The 21,872-nt window shown below is 37.7% G+C and overlaps 1 protein-coding gene across 2 annotated transcripts in view; it reads right to left on the reverse strand.

Annotated features, from left to right (window-relative positions):
- The window catches only part of LOC128367752 (glypican-6-like), an 89,321-nt gene that overhangs the window by 22,841 nt on the left and 44,608 nt on the right, over positions 1-21,872 (reverse strand). For both annotated transcript variants that reach the window (XM_053328385.1, XM_053328384.1), the window contains exons 5-6: positions 854-984; positions 45-188 (exon numbers count right to left, since the gene is read on the reverse strand). In XM_053328385.1, the coding sequence (XP_053184360.1) occupies positions 45-188; positions 854-984 (275 nt within the window). The remainder of the gene's footprint in view (positions 1-44; positions 189-853; positions 985-21,872) is intronic.

Below are 21,872 nucleotides of genomic sequence, written 5' to 3' on the forward strand. Positions count from 1 at the left end.
TGGTGTCCCGCCTGAAAACAGCAGCACTGACTCTGTCTCCTTACCAGTCTGTCTAGGCTTGTGCCAGCTGCAGTGGTAGGCCGCTCCTCTGGGCCGTACGGCCTGAAGCGGGCGCTGAACACATCCGAAACACCACGGGTAGACCTAGTCATTCCTGAGGATTTTGGCTGGCCACAACCTTGAAAAACCTGCAATTACAAAAACATGGGCACCCAATTGTAAGGGACTTAAATTACTTGGGATGCAGAAAATAAGGGGAAAACATGATGTTTTGTTAAGGTCTTGTGAAGCATTCACCCCACATTACCGGTATGACAGTGCCCTACGTCAAGTTGAGGTAACCGCGCTGATAGGTGATTCAACTCGGCTGTGACCAATGCTATTTAAGATGACAGACTTAAGTTTTTAGGGATTTGGGGAAAACACCACATATACTTAAACCATAAACAAAACTGCATCTGTTGCATGGGAACGCCAACAGAGCATTTAGCTTTGAATGAGAACTGGCATCCAATACTGTGTAGGCTGAAAAAATTCTTCACAACCACCTACATTTTTTTTTGCTTTCTGACTACAATTTTGTGGCTGAAGAAAAATGCAGTAAAACACAGGAAACACATTAACTACTGTTAGTTGAACTAAGATTATCTGACCGAAATTGAAACATATAATTCAAATACAAGACCTAAACTTGGACATAATTAGAACGTGTTGTACTGCACACCTTAGACACAGCCCAGTATGACTTATACCAAGTTCCCTTATTCACTCTTCAGTTTGTGAAAAGTTGGATTTTAACAACCTGTCTGACACGTTACTCTTGTTCTCTAGAGAGTAAACCTAATTGACATACCCTGTAGGAGACCTGGGCACTGTTATCTTGCATATTCATGATGGCCTCTGAAATCTTGACATCAATAGGCTCCATGACAGATTCAATGTTGAAAGGTCCCTCCAGCCTCTGTGCCACGAGCAGCATGGCATCTGTCATAACAGAGGTAGAAAAAGGAGGGGTGTTTTGGAGAGGGAGAGGTGGAGAGACACAAAATCAGTTAAAGGAACACTGAAAAAACTGTCAGGTAAGTGGTCAAGCACTCACACACAGAAATAACCTACAATGCTTCAAGTCTATGCAGTGATATTACTTCACCCAGGAAACTGAATATAACTGACCATCTCTATGTTCTCTCAGCAGTGTTAGTAAAATGCATTATGTGGTCCTGTTCACATGTTTAGTGACAGACACATCATGTTTGATATGGCAGGGTCCAATATTGGTTACTAAAGAGAACCCAGTGCACTGCAACTTCAGAAACATACAGGCAGATGGGGGAAATAAAGTACGCTGATCAACAAAAAAGCAGAAAACACAATCTCAGGAAACAAGCAATAACAACTCTACTCATGTTCCTGCATACATTTCCATTGTGTTCAGTACATCTGCAGTGCTTCTGTGCATATTTTCTGTCTGTGTTTCTGTATTTGCTTGTGTTTCTGTAAATGAAGAGCATATGCTGTCAAACTGGTGAATATGATTTCTTCATTTGTTGCCATGTGTCAGGCTGTGACAGACACCATCAGCCTGCATAGACCGCAAAATAAGAAGGCTTGATTTTAACTGACGACCAGAGAAATAACTTGTTGTTATGCAGTGTGTTTCCATACTGCAGATTTCCATTTATTAGAATTTTGTTAAACGCTATTCAATTTATACTGAAACATTTAGTCAATGAATATAATTAGATGACAAAAAAAAAAGCCTCAAAATGACACCGTTCACTATTAATCATATCAAGTAAAGATCAAAGTGCAAAATATTGTATCTTCTGATTACTACACACTGTTGTCAATTACCTCCATCTCCACATCACAGTGCATCAACACACAGTTATGAAGCATGAATGCTTCTTGGGGCAAATTCAATTTTTATGTAGATCAACTCAATCAAGTCAACAAAATTTAGTTATGCTGCATGCAACAAATAGCACTGATGAGTCATTGATTTAATATAACTTTTGAAAGCCAAGCGCTTATTTACATCCGCTGCGGGCAATGACTACAATAAGGTCAATGGCTCATTAATATGACGGTGTGGACACAAGCTCATTACCATCTCTGCAGAGCTCACTTGTTTTCATCACTTTCAAGTCGCATCTCTGATTGCTTAAAAAAGGTGTATGTAAAGTATGTAATATTGACTGTAACAGATTTCATTGGCTATAAAACCTGTTAGGCAACTGTTGGTGACCTTTAGAGACTAAGTGAGTTAATTGATATTGCCATGAAACAGTGCAAAAGTGCTCTCAACTCCAGAGGGCTTTTATATTAATGTGCTACAGTCTCTTTAATGGCAGTTCTGAATTTGAATGGTGTGCCACAGGGGGCTGGACATCACTAAACCACTAACTCATAACTGAGCGAACACTAGACCTGAAGACAGTACTTAAGCCATCTGTCAGGAGAGGTCCCTCAATCCACAGACCTCCCAGGACCTCACCAGTAGGCTGTCATAATGACTCTAGAATTAGGTCATCCTGTCATTTGGGGACTACAGAGACCACAAATTCTTACATGTTCACAACTGCCTTAACAGTTTATTCAATCTGCAAAAATGCAGCATGTTGTTTGAAGAACATCATATATATTTTTCTTTTGGCTTGCTGCTCCACCCATCACAGGAGAATAGTATAATTTATTCTCAAGCCGTGAAGGACCAGATAATATTCAGACCAAGAAATCTGGAGCTGAAACTCTCTCTCAGACTAAATATGTGAAAGTAATGGGCATTTATTTGAAAATTGTAATATTTTTTGTGTATGTCAAAGGCTTTAAAGGGAAACAGGAGACACTGTACATTTTAGTAAAAATCCACTACAGATCTTTGATAGCAGACCTGTCTAGCTCTTCATTCTTGTGGGACCTGAGATCACTAATGGCAGAGGAAAAGAGCTGAGAAACATTAGCTCAGCTCAGGCTCCATTTCCTTTCCAATTATGTTGAAGCCTGAGCCTTTGAAGAGCTCTTCTGTTTGTTTACACTGTGGATTGCAAATAGCCTGTGATGCTCACTGAGCTTTTAATATACACAGTCCGTCATTGCAGAATGTTTTTCTACAGTAGCACTTCAGTCACACGGCTGTGCAACCATATGGTCTAAGTGTAAATAATGCCAGCAGAATAAACTATAAAAGTTAAGATTGCAACTACCTACTGTACCTATAACACTGGTGCTGATCGGTTGTCATAATGGGTTTCTTTAAACTACATTGAAATTAAGGCAAAGTCCTTTGTTTTTGTATGTCTTTAAAGTAATTTGAACTTGGCATTGCCGTACAGCTTACTGGTTAATCTAATTAAGATGCTAATTCATTCAACTGCCTCAGGTATGTCTGCTTACTTTACAACAAACACACACAAAAATATAGATTCAAGCATAAGCTTGAAAACTGTCAAGAGCAAATACTTGAAATTTAGGTCGAGGGAGCCAAGTGGGAAAAAACCTCATATTTCATTATAAGAAGAAAGAGGAGAATGCCTCTAGCATCAGAGATGATGGCAATCTTTCCCAACAATGGTGACTTATCTGCGACTTATCAGATGGGTTCAACAAACAGAAGGAAACTTTGTCTTCATACATAACAGAGGGAGTGCAGACAGAGACAAAAGAGAGACAGGAAAAGAGAGAGGAAGAAGAGAGCGGGACAGAATGAGAAGTGGGGCTGACTGGGTTGAGACAGGCCAGAGTATGACTATGTCCCAGAGGAAGAGGGGCTCCTGTACTGCATGTGGAAAACTCTACCTACATGGAGAATTAATGACTCTCATTTATGAGGGGTGCATGAAGTCCAGTCCACTGTGGCATGGCTGCCACTTTGAGCCAAATTTTCCCTGCATCATTTTTGCAGCGATGAGATAGGCCACTGGCCAGCCGCAGGAAATCTTGTTATCATCACAACACAGCCATACAAACAGACACATTTTGTCCCATTCTGTCTGGTGGTTTTTAAAAACATCTGTGGCTGTGCCTCAGTAAAATGAAAAGACACCAGGCTGTGAAACCACAACACGATTCCTATATTTAGTTTCATATAGGAGTTTAATGTTTCAGTTTGTGATATGAAACATGCTTATTTGTGCTGTCTTGTTAAACAGCTGAAAAAAAATCAGAGAAGGCAATATTACTCTGGGCTCTGCCTCTTTATCGAGATTGATGTCCACTTAAATTCAGGCTATGTCAGCCAGCGGCAACCTCCAGCAGACAAGGACAAATAAGGAAAGTGAACAGGCCCATCTATGGCTCTTTGCCTGTGAAGAGCTCCACAGGATGAAAAATGGCTCTGGTGTAATTTGGATTCTGTAAAGCATAGCTCATCTGTGGTTCAGTCAACCAGCTAATGGTGTAATATGAAACTGTATAAAAATGGAAAAAAAAGAAAAGAAAAAAAACACATGTTGTCCTTTGTTCGCACTTTGTCCTGATAAAAAAGGTCCTTGAACACACACACATGCACACGCACACACACACACACACGCACGCACACACACGCACACAAACGCACACGCACACACAAGTCAAAACTTTGGACACACTTTATCATTTAAGTGAATTGGAAGGTGTGTCCAAACTTTTGACCAGTGCTGTAAATCCATACAGAGACACACTGCCACATGTTAGAAAGGCTTTCACTTTTTAAAGTATTACTAGCAATAAAACCCAGATGACACACTCAGACCACAGATAAAACATTTTTCTATCAAACCTTAAAAGCTTTTCTAAAATGAAAAGTTTTTTATTCCATAAAAAGCCCTTATATAGAAAAACCAGCTAACACACACCGTAAACACGCCTTAATATGTAGCAGAAAAAACACCCAATCTGGCAACAGCAGCCACCACAGAGTCGCAGCGCCACATGCGTCATCAAAATGCGAAGCACGGAGGCAAAAACAGATGAAGGCAGCACTACCTCAGACCATTAATACGGCATCTTCATATGATTACTTAAAACTATTTTGAAATCTGATGCATAGTTTCAGTGTTAAAACTGATAAAATAATTGCTGTCTGTGGTTCTATATAGGCTGTGGCAATCATTTTGAAAAATAATAGCTAGCAACATATTGAAAAAAAAGAAGTATGAACTAGTTCATTTTTGGAACTGTGAACTTAGTTCAACATTTTGAATTATGAACTATGAACTAATTTGTGAACTGAACTTTGAACTAGTTCATGTAGAGAGTGAACTTTCCCAACACAGCATTTATGGTCCCCAGAAGATGAACTCTACTGACTTATGTCATTACCACCAGCAGGTTGACAAAGGCTGGATCGACTGCTATAGATACTAATCTTTGTTGAACCCCCCCTGCCCTCCACCAGCAGGTCAAATTTTCATTTCACTCATCCAATGACATATGTCCATATTTACATGTTGAATTGGCTTGAAAAAATTCACAGACATACATGGTTCCCAGATAATGTATCTTGAGATTTTGGTGATCTCCTGACTTTGCCTCAAATGCCACCATTGTATTGATATTTGTGGTTTCGAGTGAAATATCTCAACAAATATTAGATGGATTCCCATAAAACATGGCACCATCATAAGGTCAAAATTCAAATGTATCCAGTACTTTGGTTTGTGACCAAATACTAATAACATTCTTATCAGCCTCAGTACTTTGTGTAAAGTGCTAAGTGGCACTGCTTAGCATGCTAACCTGCTAAAATAAAATGGTAAATATTAAATGCTAGACATCAGCATCTTAGTATTATTAGCCTCATATGGCTTCCAGTGTGGCGGAAGAATGTTAGTCTTGTTTAAAAACAAAACATTATCATCATTCATTTTCTATTATAACAGTACTCATTTATAATGAAGTGATAACAGCACACTGAAGAGTATGAGAGCCTTCTAATGTACTGTAAAAGCCATAGAGCAGCTCTGACACTGTACTACAGTACTAATGAAACTAAGCAGCATAATTCAATAATGAGGCATTCACAAGCAGATAGTGTTACTAATGTGGTTGGAGATGTCATGAAATTTCAATCTATTGATGCTGACAGAAGTGTTACAACTAGTTTGCTGACAAATATGTTGAAGAAATCCTTCCCGTCTCGTCAGCATCCTTGTTTACACTTTGTAAAAACCACATGTTACGGAGCACATCAGTACCACACAACTCAAAGCTGTGATCTGGACAGGCTTAACGGCCAAGCAGCTCCAAACAAAGGCAATGTTATGCATCGCTGCTCATTGATACAGCGGAGAGAATACTTCCTCTCCTCACAAAATTTCTCTATTTCTGCAGACTCGTAATTGCACAGGTGGGAAGTGAATCAGTAATTAGAGCCACTCAACCACATCGTCATGTAACTGTGGGTGATTAGGTAGGCAAAAAACTATAAAATTAAATGGAAATTAATGTACTCGCTGCAGATGCCTTTTCATATAAAAACGAGTCAGAGTACAATATTCACCAGGTGTTGCCTTGTGAAGGAGCATGTTATGTTCTGCAAAATGTATTTGATTTCTGTCGACAGCTGACATGCAGTGTGGGCTCAGTCTATACACTGCCATGAATAAGTCCAATGTGTGAATGGTATATACTGCAATTTCAGAAGGCACTTGCATAAACACAAAACACAAGTAACTGGAGAAAACATTTTCATCTATGTGACAACGTGTGCTGCATTTAGAAAAAAATACCTCTAGAAAGAAAATCCTGAAAATATAGAAAACACAAACCAAAAAAAAAGAAAATACAACTGAATACACAAACTTGTACTCAAACATAACTGAATACGCAAATGTTACAAGTTTCACTGAGCAAAACAGAAATTAGTTACAAAATAACAGAAGGTTAATTAACATTCATTATATTCAATAAAATAGGAGCACATTATGATATTTATGTGTCCCCATCATATCACATGATGCTATGATACGGAGTGCATTTTAAGAGGCAATGTGAAAATATATAGTTTTATACATATATAGTTTCAAATCTATTCATCTAAATCTATGTCACAATCTATTAGACCTTCACTGATAGGCTAGAAGCTGCCACCTCAACCCTGAACTGAGGTTGCTGCTGTGCCTTACAGCAATTCACTAAAATAAAAAAAAATAAAATAAAAAAAAGATTTTGCCATGTTGTTTTTGTTCTACTGTACCTAGTTTGGTCTGATTCTTGCAATGATCAGACCAAACAATAAGCAGAACCACCTAGTCATCTCATAAGAACAAGTACTGGTCAATTTCTGAGAACCAATGCTGTTATCAGAATTCAGGCCTGGTAACGAAGCAATCTCTCTCTCTCTCTCTCTCTCTCTCTCGGTGCCACACACACACACACAGACCGTCGGTCTAAAAATGAATTCCGTGCAACAAAAACCTGATTGTGTCTCTTCATCTGCTGATCCATCCTGTTTGCTCTTATCCATAATAGTGTAGAACTGTGGATCATAATGACTGAATTGAATTTGAAGTGCTCCAAGCTTTAGTGAGCCAGTATCACACAATCACAGACCAAATCTGAACATCCTCCCTCTGACCAACAGCAGGGCTGCTCGAAAAGATCTAAACTTGATATAAAATACAATGCCAAAAACAACAAGAAGCAGTAATTGAACAAATTAAAACTGACTCGCCACTATGTCTTGCTTTAAGAGGACAAGATGACAAAATTGGAAAAGCTTTTGAAAAGTGTTGATTTCTTAAAGTCAGGTTCCGATCTTAATAATTCAGCAGTCTTGTGTTGAAGCCCTTTTTGTGTTTCCCTGCATATTTCTTCCTTGTGATGTAGCAGCTGGATATATTCTGGGAGCCGCATATAGTTTTACTGCTGGGACACAACTCCAGACAAGAGCTACACGCACCTGCGAGGATGTTGATCTCCAATTGATTTGATTAAAGCATCATATTGACTTTGACTGAACTTAAAGGAATAGTTTACATTTTGGAAAATTATGCTTTTTTGTGTTCTGGAAAAGATTCAGTGGGCTGGCTGAGCTTAGCGGAAACAGCTAGACTGGCTGTGTAAAACGGTAGGGAAAGATTGCCCACCAGCACCTCTAAAACTCAAACACATTAGACCTATATATTTTTTAAATAACCCCCCCCCCCCCCGCCAAATTTAAAAATAACAATCTGTGCCAGACTATTTCTTGACCAGTTACCAAGCAACCAACGGAGACTCCAGGAAGTCACTCTTGCCAGCAGACTATTAATTTATCCCCGTCTTTTAGTTGTTTCAGTGGGGGATCATTTCATGGTCAGTAACAACAGTCATAATCATCACAGTGACTAATAACTATCTACTATGTGAGTTTTGTTTTATGGCAGATTGCTGTGCTAGTATTTTAAGAGAACACTATTTCTACACAAACCCATCCCAGTGAAGCCCCTCAAGATCCTAAATTGTGTGTGACCTGTGTTTTACGCTGCAGTAGTTACAGTAAATCTTAGTCATTTTTATTTGCCACAATTTCAGATTTTTGGTCTGATGTAGATTACAGAATCATTTTCTTACTTCAAGAAGGTGATTTTTTTGCAGTTCAGCTTTGTATTTTCTTAACCTTTTGCCCATGGGTGGTGAAACAAGCCACAGAGATTAAACAGTGCAAACAGCCATTATAAATCCATTTAACTTCAGAGGTGTGGGTGAAATGGCTTTTAGGCATTTTCTGATGTTACATCACATAAATGAATGAAGACAATGATGGCTTGTTGTGTGAGAACTTTACATATTGAATTAAGCTTCCATTCCTTTCCCTGTGGGAACTGCGAGTTTGGTGAGCTGAAATGCCAGCTAAATATAAAGACCTGTGGCTGGATTTTACTGCCTCTGATTTTCAATCTACTGCAGCTCTGATTGCACAATCAAATGTATTATTAGGCTCACATCAGATACAAGAAGGTTTTCTGTCTCCCTTTTTCTTCGAGGACATTTAATAAATGCTTGATGGTGGACAAAGCATTGCAAAGCACAGAGGCTCGTCAATAATTCTGTAAGAATTCATAGAAATCAGTGACTGCATGCTAGACAATAATTATTAGGTATAAATACTTGCCAAAGCTACCACTTCCTGGACAAACCGAGAAATTCTGAGTATTGTTTAATTATTACATGATCAAAAGTTGCATTATGGCCATATTTTTGATGAGACTAGTCCCTGATATTTCAGTAACAGCAACTGTCACCCCTAGTTTCTATGTCTTTGTCTATCAATAAAAACAAAGAGAAATAACTGAACATGTTTTTAATATTCTGTAACCCATTATTTCATACGAGACTGCTGCTACAGGTTAATCTGAGGTTGTCACCATTCACAGGGGCTCTGGTCTGAAACTGAAAGTTCTGCACACAATTCAATTATATAAGCACCAAAGATAAGTTTCAGCTTCAGCTCTCTGCACTTGCTCTCTCTCACTCGCCCACTCATGTGCTCTCTGTCTCCCTCTTTCTTTGTCAGATGAGTGGGAGAGTAGGTTAAATCTATATTAAACATTAATGGTGTTAAATTAAATTCCCAACCCTAATAGAAATACCTGTTCACTAAGCCGACTACTGTCTGAATCACATTCAAGGCTGTTCGGGAGGAAGGTCACCATCCGGGTCAGATCATGCGTGTCAGATTGACTGCCAACCCATGTTTAACCCATTGTGCTGGTGTGAAAGAAGTAGTTTAGTTAAATTAAACTACATTAAGTTAGGTTAATTATGTTGCAGTGTTAAAGGTGTGAGACATATCAGTGGTTGAAGACTCTGTTAAAGTGGATACAGTGGTTTAAACCCCCTCAGCATCCACAGACTGCCAACTCACAGTCAGGGTTTTTTCGAGTCAATATTCTATCCGTGAGGGTTTTTTCACAAAGGAAAGGATATGTTGCACACTTGATTTTTCATGAACAGTAAAGCTCTAGCTGGCTCCTGTTACCAAGTGAAACAAATCACCCAATTAAAAAGAAATGAGCCAATAGAATCAATGTGGATCACTCCCAATATGGTGACATGCCTCTCCAGAGAGAACAATAACAGCCCATAAACAGTAATGCAACAAGATTGCAAGTAAAACTGCTGCATACATTCAACCAGATCACTTAAGAATGACCTTAAACCAAGCGCAAGCCTCACTGTGAATACCATGAAGGTGCAAGAGGAAAAGTTCCATCAAAGGTGTCAACTACCTGTCAACACAAAAAAATGATAATGACACGTGGAGTGTAAAACTGCAGAGGACAATATTCATCACCGCAGCATGTGACTGATATTCAAACGACCTAAGAGGAAGAAGACATCAATTTGTGCAGACAGCTTGATAAATAACATCAAAAATGGTTAAAAACAGCCCGCTTCAGAACATTCTTCAACAAAAGGAATACTTACTACTCGAGTTTTTAGACAACAAAAAAACAGCGTTGAAAACAGACATGAAGTGATTTATGCATGAAGAGTAATGCTCTATATCCCAGAAAGCTTGGCGTGTGGGTCCTGATTATGTTCAGTGTGGTGTTTTCAGGTGCATTGAACAGACTGACAGCTGTTCATCAACTACTCCATGCTTCAGATAATTCATGTAATTAAAATCTAATCTCACTTTTAATCTCTTCAAACTGCATATTAGACTGCTTTTGTAAAATGCCGGTTCAAGTAAATAATAAAAAAAACACTAATTACTAATCAAATTAAATTATGGTATATGCGGCAATTCATTTATAACAAAATAAGTCTGAAAGCAAGATAAAAAAATACTTGAATCCACATCTGTTTCCAGAATTAATTCACAGAGCAACTCTTGTCTTGCAGAGTAGGCACAGGTCAGCAAGGATTTGCCGTCCAGTGGGAACAAATGGATTAGAGACTGGCTACTCAGCAGAGCCAATTTAATCTACTGTATGATTTATTCGGATTTGATTTATTCAGTGTAACATTAAGGAAGAAATGCAGATTAGAATGACACCCCAACTCTGTAAAATTTATGTTGCTTGAAAACAATAGTTATCCTTTTATGTGCTGTTTTAGTGGATTGTGAAAATTAGTGAATGTATAGAAACAATGCTGAGCAAAAGAATGTGTGTTTCATATTAATATTCATTATGAGATGGACCCCCCCCCCCCCCCCCAAAAAAGCTTTATTAGTCTCAGCAACAGCACCTTTTCTAAATTAATCTGAAATGACAACGTGAGACCAATGCATTTAAATTTGACATCACACTTTTGGGGCCCACGGTCAGCTTGTGTTTTAAATAAAATTTCTTGGTTGGATTTCATTTGCTTGTATAATTAATCTCTTGCTTAGGGGCAAGAAAAACAAGCATATGTGCGTGCAAGGACATTTGATCTAAGGTTGTTAGTAGACAAAACTTCTCCTCAATAATACCGATATGCATACAGTATGCAGAGGAATGATGTGATTTAGAATGCCATATTCTTCCATCATTTACGTTACGATGGTCCTAAAAGCTAATTATTAATGGCATAGAAACCCAAACTTCAAGGCTAAATGTCCAACAATAAGTATCATAAATCAGCACATTTTCTTCCAGTGTAAATAAACTTGAAAATAAATTCACAGACATTTTGAAACATTTCTGAGGAATATATAGCAGTCAACACATCTGTTTTAGCTTGCCTTTGGCAGTGCCACACAGCGGTCTCTTTCTGTTTCACACCCACATTACTGATGAATGAAGGTGAAGTGTTGGTCAATTCAAACTGAGGCGTTTTTTTGTTTTTTCTGTCACACGTTGGAATTTATTTAATAAGCGGGTGTGATTTCCTGCCACTGGAGTTGTGCAGTGAGAAGGTGTTATATGGAAAAATCGTTGCTATCAGGGGTGCAGCCTCTAGGTTTAAAGGATTTCCCACTCTTTGGTTGGATTAGTTTTCACCTCCCCAATATCTTGTCTTCTCTGGTCAGTGGAGCAGGCATATGATGTTCGTCTGAATGGATGCCACAGGAATCAAGATGACTATCGTAGCTTTAAGTCTGTAACACCTCTGTGTCAGTACTCTCAGGAGTTTCTCTCTAAGCCCTCAAGCTAAAGCTTCTCATTGCTGTGAGAGAAATGGTACAACATGTTTTTAAGCTGACTGCACTGTGTAAATAAAGGCAAGATAACTGTCATGGGAGTTAATCATTTAGCGTTATGTATGAGAGCTACACATACATATGTATGGTATGATTCATATCAGGACATTACCAATCTATATGGCATTACATAATTCACCTATGCTGATAATGAAAGAGCCTTCCTGACAATTTTACACCAAGAGCCAAGTCAATACCTTTTTTGTGGTTAGACCTTCAGCCAATTGATAATCTTTCATCCTATAATGTGCATGAACTGTCAGCGCCAATAGATGTAGACCTGGTATTTAATCTACATCGAGGCCCAATAATCCAACTGACAAGAGTTATAATGAAGACAGAATGAACATTAGCTCCAGGAGTCATGTCAGAAATGTACAGTTGTCAAATTCTCAGTTGTGTCTGAATAGTATTTGTTAGTTAATAGTTAATAGTTAATGTTTAGATGTACAGATATATTGTTTCTACATGTTTTTCTCATGCAGTCCAAAGACATGCATGTTAGGTAAAATGATGACTTTTAATGTATGTGTTCTCTCATTGCATGGCAACATTACAGGACAAAAAGAGACAGAGAGAAGCTGCTTGTAATGGTGCTACACAAATACAATTTAAATTGAACTGAATTGGTGTTTCATCACATATAACCTCCACCTTGCAAGATTTCCTCTGGGAGGTTGTTCCAGACAGTATGAGTCCTAACAGAAAAGGCCTGATCACCCTTGGTCCTCAGTCAAGATTGTGGAATGGCTATCAGAGCCTTCAAGTGGCTGATGACCTTACCTCAGGTTGTGACCAGGCATGTATGATGTCAGAAGATCTAAGATGTACTTGGTTGTGGGTCCAGACTAGGCCTAGTAAGTTATCAATAATATCTTAAAATAAATTCTAAAATTTACCAGGAGCCAAAGCGGTAAAGCTAAAATAGGAAACTGTAACTCTTCCAGAGCCAATGATAATTAACTCAGTCTTATCAATATTTATTTGTTCTGGGCTATCCAGCATTTGTGGTCAAGGATGCAGTTTTTGACTGAATTCATTTGATAGAATAGTTAAAAGAGAAGTAAAATTGAGTGTCGTGCATAAGAATGGAAGCTCACATTATGCAAGAAGATGAAAGGCCCCAGGCTTAACATGTAGAGAAAGAACAAGAGTGGTCCAAGGACAGACCCCTTAGGTACCCCTCTGGTCATCTTCACTGAGGATGACCGTGAGAATGGCTACACTAAAAGATTTATCCTGTAAGTAAAAATAAAATCCCTTTAAAACTGAACCAGAGAAGTCATCTCAGTGTTTGAGATTTTCCAATAAAATAGAATGATCCACAGTGTCGAATCGCAGTACTTAGATCAAAAAGAACTAAAACTCAAGATTTTCCAGCATCAGCGGCAACCAGCAGATCATTCATCAGTTTAAGGAGTGCAGTCTGTACTGTGGTTTTCCCTAAATCCTAACTGAAATGTCTAAAAGAGTCCGTTTCTGTTTAAAAAAGCTATTGATTGTTCAGCAACAACTTAACGTTTTTTATAACCTTAGAAAGAAAGAGCAGTTTGGAAATTGATCTGAAATTATCCAGGGAGTTGAGGTCGGTCTAAAGAGAGCTTTTTCAGAAGGGGCTGAACAATTGTGTTCTTAAAAAAAATGTGGGACAGAAACAGTCAATAGTGACATGTTAATTATGGAGAGAATATAGGGGCTGACATCCATATACCTCTTTTAGAAATCTCATAGGCAGGTTGTCAAGAACACACGGAAAGGGTTTCATTTCATTAATCACCTCAGTAAAAGTAACAATAGATATGGTGTCAAAAGACTCAAAGAAGTCAGTAGATTTACAAGAAATCATGGTGTCCTGTGCAGGAGGGGGAAAGTGAATTTTGGTGCTAGAGACTTTATTAATGAAGAAGGTTAAACATTCTTAACATTTCCCAGGGAAGGAATCCATACTGCCACTTAGAGGATCCTCTGTGGCACGATTAATTACATTGAACAAAACCCTGGAGTTTTGTCAGGTTACTTTAAGATCCAAAAAATACTGTGCTCTGGCATTTTTAACCTCTGTATCTATAATGTATCTATAATGGTGAAATTTAATCCAAGATCTAATTATGAATTAAATATATGACCACGGTAATAAATCTCAAAATATTCAGGTCACAGGTTTGCAAAATGGCCATGCATCATCATCTTCTGCTAACTTGTCAAATATCACTTTGAAGTGTAGTTATTGTGGAGCCCAGTGCCTCTACAGGTACAGGTCACCAGTCCTGGTATGGATTTTACCCTGACTTATACACAAAGCTAGGACATATTCCAACATCCCCTTCCCCATTAGAGGTCATGTGCTGTTGTTGCAACACATCACAAGCGTGGAAGAGGCTCTATCAATAGTTCCCTGCTGGTATGCAGTCTGAGTGAAGTAAAGGTTTACAGCTTAATATTTAGCTACTATGGCAACTTCTCTTAAATAAATGTTAACTGAAAGCATTCCCGCAATGATTCTATGGTAAAATTGTATCGTATGTATTATATCAACAAATGAAATGAATGATACAGTATCTTCATAGGCGCTGATTTTTGCCCGTGGGTGTCCTAATTAAATGAATACCATCATATAAAGATCATATAATTATGACTATATAGGGGTGCTCACTGCTTCTGAACATCTGATTTTACATAGAATTTCATAATATATAGCCTGATATATGATGGACTTCGGCCGGGTCAGAGGGAGAGAGAAGGTAATGATCGGGAAGGAGCCCCTCTCTCTTTCTCCTTACTTCATGTTGTTTCATTCAATGGAGGGAAATTTCTCTTTGGGTCAAAAGTTTTATTTACAAGATTAAACTGAGTGACGTGTTCTCTGTCTATTGATCGTGCAGCATCTGTACGTACACGTACACGTACACGTTTTCTTTCTCTCTCTCTCCCTCTCTCACACACACACAGAACAGCGCTGTCCATGGTGCTGTGACAAAGTATTTTATGTATAATATTTATTTTGACTTTTTATTGCACCATGGGAGGAGATCCTGAACCAATCTCGTTGTGACACCTGTCGTACAATGACAATAAAGGATATTCTATTCTCCTACATTTGACCCACCCGTGAAGCGGCTATACAAGCACTGTGGCACATGCCCACACAACAATGGTTTTCATTCACCATACACAAACTCAAATACTTATTGTTACAGCATTTTTGAAACATGAAATCTCCGTTGCTTAGCGATAGCCAACGGCCGATATCATTGGCTAACGTGACTACGCTCTAATGGCTTACGCACATAGCTGTAATAATTTTCATTGGATAATGCGATTCAAATAGGTGCAGTTCATTTTAAAGATGCAGTTCATTTATTTATTCTTTTTGTTTTTGATGGCTATCCCCCAGTGTGTGCTCAACCTTTTCAGTGAGTGCTCGAGCACCGGAGCACCCAAGTGATCAGCGCCTATGAGTATCTTAAATCTTTAATCTAAAAAGTGAAAAACATTTGCATATTCATAGATTCAGATGTTTTTTCACACCTGAGCAACATGTGTCAAAACACATCTTTCTTAGCATTGCTTTATGCAAATCAGACCCTTTGTTTTTTGTGTCAGGTGTTTGTTTTTATTCACACATATGGGTGATCATTTCTTGTATGCTCACATGAGGATACCTTGATCCGTTGAAAGATAGACCCCAGTATTTACAAAAGAAAAAGTGCAAGAGAGTGTACTGAGAGCACTGGGATCTGTTCTTTCCTTATTTCAGATTTTGAAAGGTTGGTAAACTTCATTATGGTGTGTTTACACTCCACCAAGCCCCTGCTTTAAGACGAAAATGCCTCCACACATACATACAATGTCGGCATCTGTCAGTCTTGTCTTTTCTCCTGCCGCACTGCAGCTGCTCTGCACTGCTCTTGTTGAACACATAGAGCCCTCTTGTTCACCATGGATCAGATCTGCTTAAGACCCACAAATTTTGCCTTCTGTCATGCAATGTATAGTCAAAATGAAGGGAGGTTCAATGCATATTGTGTTCTATCTCTTTAATATGTTGAAACTGGTTTTTGCCTGACCTCATTTGAGACTTGTATATTTTGATAGACTTTAGATAATTATTTTTATTTTCCATTGTACACTTGCTATTAGAAATATCTGTTGAGGCCATTGCTGATGAAACTCATTGCTCACCATTGTCTTCAAAGTCTGCATGGATGTGGGTATCAAATATATTATTAATGCTCTGTTAAGTGATATCATTGAGGACACTGAATCTAATGACCCCCTGTAATGAGTAAGTGTTGGTAGTGCTGCAGATTCTACTGAAAAATCAACACCCTGTAGCAGTTTTCACCCTCTTTCAGCTCATTGTTTTGGTTCACTGGACCATACAGTTATTTAATGCACTACATGATACTGTATGTTCTGCATACATCATGGTGTGTATCACAAGAAGAAATACATATTTGCAGATCATTTAGAAGTAGTTTAGTAGTAACAAAGGATGTGTGGCTGTTCTAACAACATTTAGTTGCTTTTCTCTGTGATTACTCACTTTAAATGTCAATATCTCATGGCACAATGCTGTCATTGCTGTCATACTTGTTCCATTATCCAACAACAGAAACAGAGACAAGTAAAAAAGCAAAACTACATTGTGAATTCATTCTGCACACTAAAGAGGATTGAACAGCAAGCAAGGACCAAATAAGATCTAAAAGGCGAGTGATGCTGTATGTACCTTTGTAATGTGCTCTGAATCTGCTGGATTACAAGCTCTTGTTTGTTAACACACACTTAATAAGTGGATAAGATGTTTTGTTGCTGTGAGTCTTTCTGACCTATACTGCTCAAACATCAACATGTAAAAATCCCGAAGAATCAACACCCCTTGGCTCAGGAGGTAGAGAGGTCGCCCTCCGTTCGATTCCAAGCTCCTCCAGTCCACATGTGGATGTGTCCTTGGGCAAGATACTTCACCCCAAATTGCTGTATGAATGTGAATGAATGGTTAAATTCCCCCTGATGAGCAGGTTGGCACCCTGCGTGGTAGCTCCTGTATGAATGTGCTCCTGTATGAATGTGTGTGAATAGGTGAATGACATGTAATGTAAAGCGCTTTGAGTGGTCGCAAAGAATAGAAAGGCGCTATATAAGTACAGTCCATTTACTTTAGTGTCCATTATGTCAAGTTTTTCTGAGTGGAAGCGAATGTGGGTTAGGTGTGATTTCAAGATTTTCAGAGATTTGATTTGATCGCTCAAAAGTGAACATATCTTGTGGCGGTGTTTAGCCCCCCCTCACTGCATAGTGAGTGAATGCTCACTCAATGTTAATGCAGGAACACATGACTAGAAATGCATTTATAATCTGACTGTGTCTTAAAAATCCCAGTTTCTTTGGATTTTGGTGGTGGAGAGTGGGATTTTAATGTTTTATTTGTCACATGGTTGGAGTAGAAAAACCAGAGCTCCTTCTCATGTTTCTCACAGCAGCTTGGTCACGTTTTCACTGCCACCACTTCAGTTCAATCCTAAAGCATGAGCGTATCTACATGACAGCAAGAATCAAACAGACACTTTTTTTCTCTTTTTCTCTGAGCTGAACAAGTTTGCATTCAACTAATCTTCAGAAAACTTGACACTCCCTGCTGTGCACTTCTGCCCTATTATGAGTGCCCATTTAGCCCAGCAGGAGAGCAGAATCCCATGAATAAAATCTTTTCATGCAGGAAACTGTTGATAGAAGAATGACAAATAAAGCGTCTTCTTATCTGAGGGCCTAATGTGTGTCAGTGCAACTGATATTGTCAAAACATGATAACCTCACAGCAGCAGCTGTAACCTCTTTTAAAATAGAAAGTTCAACTCTATGTAATCCGCTAGCCTTAAAAGATAAGCATATTGACCAGAACCATCCTTTTCATCATTATATTTATCATATCAAACAAAACCCCTGTGACTTACTACAGAGTTAGATATACCTTGCTTAGCTCACAAGAAACATCAGACAGTATGGAAGTAAAATAAGGACAATAATAATTAGAATACTATAAGTAACTGAATACCTAATTCTGAATTGTATTTTTGAAATTATTAGGGGTGTGACGAGATCTCGTACCATGACGATATTTCTCATCAAAGTGAATTTTGTCTCGCGAAGCTATAATTAAGGGGCGCACCAAAAAAAAAAAAAAAAAAAAGGTGATGGGGTTTTTATCGCTCATTCGCACTTATAATGTCACATGCGGATCATTAACCTTGTTGCAGCTTCTACCTGCTGAGAAGATCTCAGTCAGAAGTAGGAGAGGTGGAGAGAGGAGCGGCGGTAGGTTGACCTCAGGTCTCTACACTGAGAGCCTGAGGTAGGAGGAGAGGAGGAATGTAGAGCACCTATGGAAGCCTAATGATGCCAAAAGTAAAATGAGTCACACTACCAAATTATAACACAATTTATATGTTGTTCTACTTGTGTATTTATGTGATACAGGATTTGTGCAATTTGTGTTTTTTTTATTATCAATATGTTATAATTTTTGATAATTGGATACTTTATTTAATTTATATTTATATATTAGAATTGTTTCTACTCTTTATAATTTACTTTTTAGTATTTGTGATTGTATCTAACTTTGTATTTATGGTTGTTATTTCCATAAATAGTAAAATGATGCATCTATAAAATATCTATATGGGGAAACCTTTTACAGTGCTGCATACTGCATATGATAATTATATATTTAGAAAGTAGAACTAAAGTGATTCATTACAAGATGATTAGTTACAACATTTCAATTCAATTTCCATTTTGTGAATTTCAAATAAAAGAACAGTCATTTATTTCCTCATTGAAGTTTTCTTATAAATATAGTTAAAATCTCATCTCGATATCGTGAACTCAATATCGTATCTCGTCTCGTGAGCTGAGTGTATCGTCACACCCCTAGAAATTATACATATATATGAAGAAAGATGGTTTATAAAGTTAAATTTTTTTAAATTTTTTTCATTTGCTGGTCCATAGTAATGTAACTTGAAATATTATTACATTATTACATTATAGCCTATACCTATTGGTACAGTGTCAAACAATTTCAAAGCAATTCATGTGAAAAGCTGGCTCCTGTCTGTTATTAACATGCAACATTGTGTACAGCAGCAAGTAGTTGTAGCCGCCACATAATGGTGAATGTGAAAATTGAATATATGTGCTTTTATTTTTTTCTTCCCCCATCCACCACTTCCATTAGTACAATTTGAACCATAATGTGGAACTACACACCCTGACAGGAAACATCAGAACAGCAGGATCTGTCAAGGGATTTTCATATATGAAAATGTTCCTATTTTTATATATATACTATGTATGTTTTTTAGACTGAGGCAAACTTCTTCCCAGTTGAGCTGACCTGAATGTATGCTTGTTGCCATAGAGACAGTGCTAAAGTAAACAAACTTATAGCAATTTTGTAACTTGGGATGAGGTCGCTTGGGTGCTGACTGAATAACTGAGAATGGTTCAACTCATTGCCTTCAGGTTTGTTGTGGCATTTCATTGGGTCTAAACCAGCACTTTGAATTGTAACTGCTATCTCCTTGGTCGATCAAGTTTGTGTTTGCCAATAAACCTTTTTGCATAAGATGTCCATATCTCCTGGAGTTTCTGAATTGATGAGCTCAAGATTTCAATAAAAATGGCATTGACAAAGAAGGACTTCAACAGAACAAAACACTGAGTGCAAATTATTTTTTGCCTCACCATATCTGGGTCTGTCTGAGAAAAAAAAAAAAAAAAACTGTGTGTAGTTTTCTGCAATTCGGCTGTGAGACTGTATAAGGTCAGGATTCAGTGTCTGGGGACAGTGTCCTGACTTAACTCTCTGAGAGGGTTGCTCAGTGCAAATGTGCGATACAAATCTCTCAGTGGATGTTCAAATCAAAATTGATAAATACATAAAAATGGAGCAGAAAAGAGAGGAATCTAGTGGGATAAATTTATCTTAACTCAATGTGTTAAATCTTAAACAGATCGAATACAGATGTTAACCTTATGCAGATTTTGTTAGGGTTAAGTGACATTAGTGATTTGAGGGAAAAAAAGACTATGGTGTGTGTCATGGAACCCCCACAGCAATGCACAGGGTGTTTTTTTCCCAGAGCAGCTTTAAGTTCCACCCAACCCAGGTGAGACCTACAGTGAGATTAAACCTGTGTGAAGACAGTCTGGGGTAAGCTGAAAGAGGCTTATGTCTCTGTGTCCGTTGAGAAAAGAAAGGTTCTGTTATGCTGATGGCTTCAGAGACCAGGGCGACAATTTATAGGTTGTATACACAAGACGAAATAGTTTGAGTTGTCGCTTATTAGGTCTTAAATTGCCATGAATGCAGTAAAAAAGGAATAAAAAGAGAGCAGAGATGGTGGATGCTGCAACAGGAATTATTATCTGCAAATGTGTGCATCACTGTAAGCATGTTTTGTCTGCAAGTGAGTGTTTGCATATTTAGTCTGGATGTTTGACTCTAAAGCTTAAATGTGATTGCAATAAAGGGGTTTATTCAGTCCACAGTAGAGAGTAACCCTGAATTAGTGAATAATTCACTAAAGGATGCTAAAACTCTAAAGAGAATAAAGTCAGAGTAGAAGTTATAGCGCAGCGTGAGTCTAGTGCTGCAGTAATCTGGGAGAAAGAAGAAAGAGATAAGCAAAGAAGTTTCTTTATTTCCTCTGCAAAAATAGTTAATATAATGTGAGAAATATATTGTAGAAGTTATATAACAGTGACAGCAGTGAGGGGTAAAATAGTAAGAAAGTGTGTCAAAGCTGTGGGAATGATGACACATACACAGTGTAGTAGTGAAGGTAAAGAGGTTAGGAGAAAATAAAAGAATGTATTTTTAGGAAAGCAGCAGCTTCATGACTAGTAATCAAATTACATTATAAACATAATTCTAATTATAAATGTAAAATCTGAACATTAAAATCTGAACCCTGATTATATTGAAGGGCTTCTAATAAAAGTCTGATGATAATAAGCATGGAAACTGTTATGAGACTTTTAGCTTTATTGCATTTGTTAAAGTAACTAAAGGGGAATCACATAATAAGCTAGAATGCTGTGTGTGATTTGATAGTTACATCACCAATTACATGTTGTAATTGGTAAACTGTATCCTATTGCATTTAAAAAGTAACCATCCTAACACTAATGAGAAGTAATTTGGATGTTTTACAATGTGTGTTGAAAGTAAAACAAATACAGAATACAAATAGAATGTAGTAAAGAAAGAAAAACAGCCAATGGCTTATTTCAGAAAAACTTGAGAATCAGCTTTTAATAAAAGCTTTGCATGGAACACTGAAAGCATTTAGGTGTGGTGAAGGGAGGCACATTGTTAAAAGAGAGTTAGGTGCAATTAAAATTAATTTAAGAGAGTTCACGAGAATAATAAACAAACAGCACAGTATAAAGAATTGAAATATTAAGTGGAAATATACAAATGCTATTTAAGGGCATTGGCATTTGCAAAGGGGCAAATAAATAATGCAGTTTTTTTTATTTAACATGATTGGTGTCTTGTTATATTATCATTGATTGTGATTTTAATAGTAAACAACATAACAGACACATTTTTGAAATTTTTGCATCCCTATTTAATCTGGCATCATCATTGAAATTAAAATCTCTTTTCCAAGAAGAGATGTAAGAACAAGAAACATTCACATAAATCAGACTTGGAGAGACTATGAAGGGACAGTGCACCTAAATGATAAAGCAGCAATGATTG

Source organism: Scomber japonicus, chromosome 11 (assembly GCF_027409825.1).
Source record: "Scomber japonicus isolate fScoJap1 chromosome 11, fScoJap1.pri, whole genome shotgun sequence".
In the NCBI taxonomy this organism is placed as follows: domain Eukaryota; kingdom Metazoa; phylum Chordata; class Actinopteri; order Scombriformes; family Scombridae; genus Scomber; species Scomber japonicus.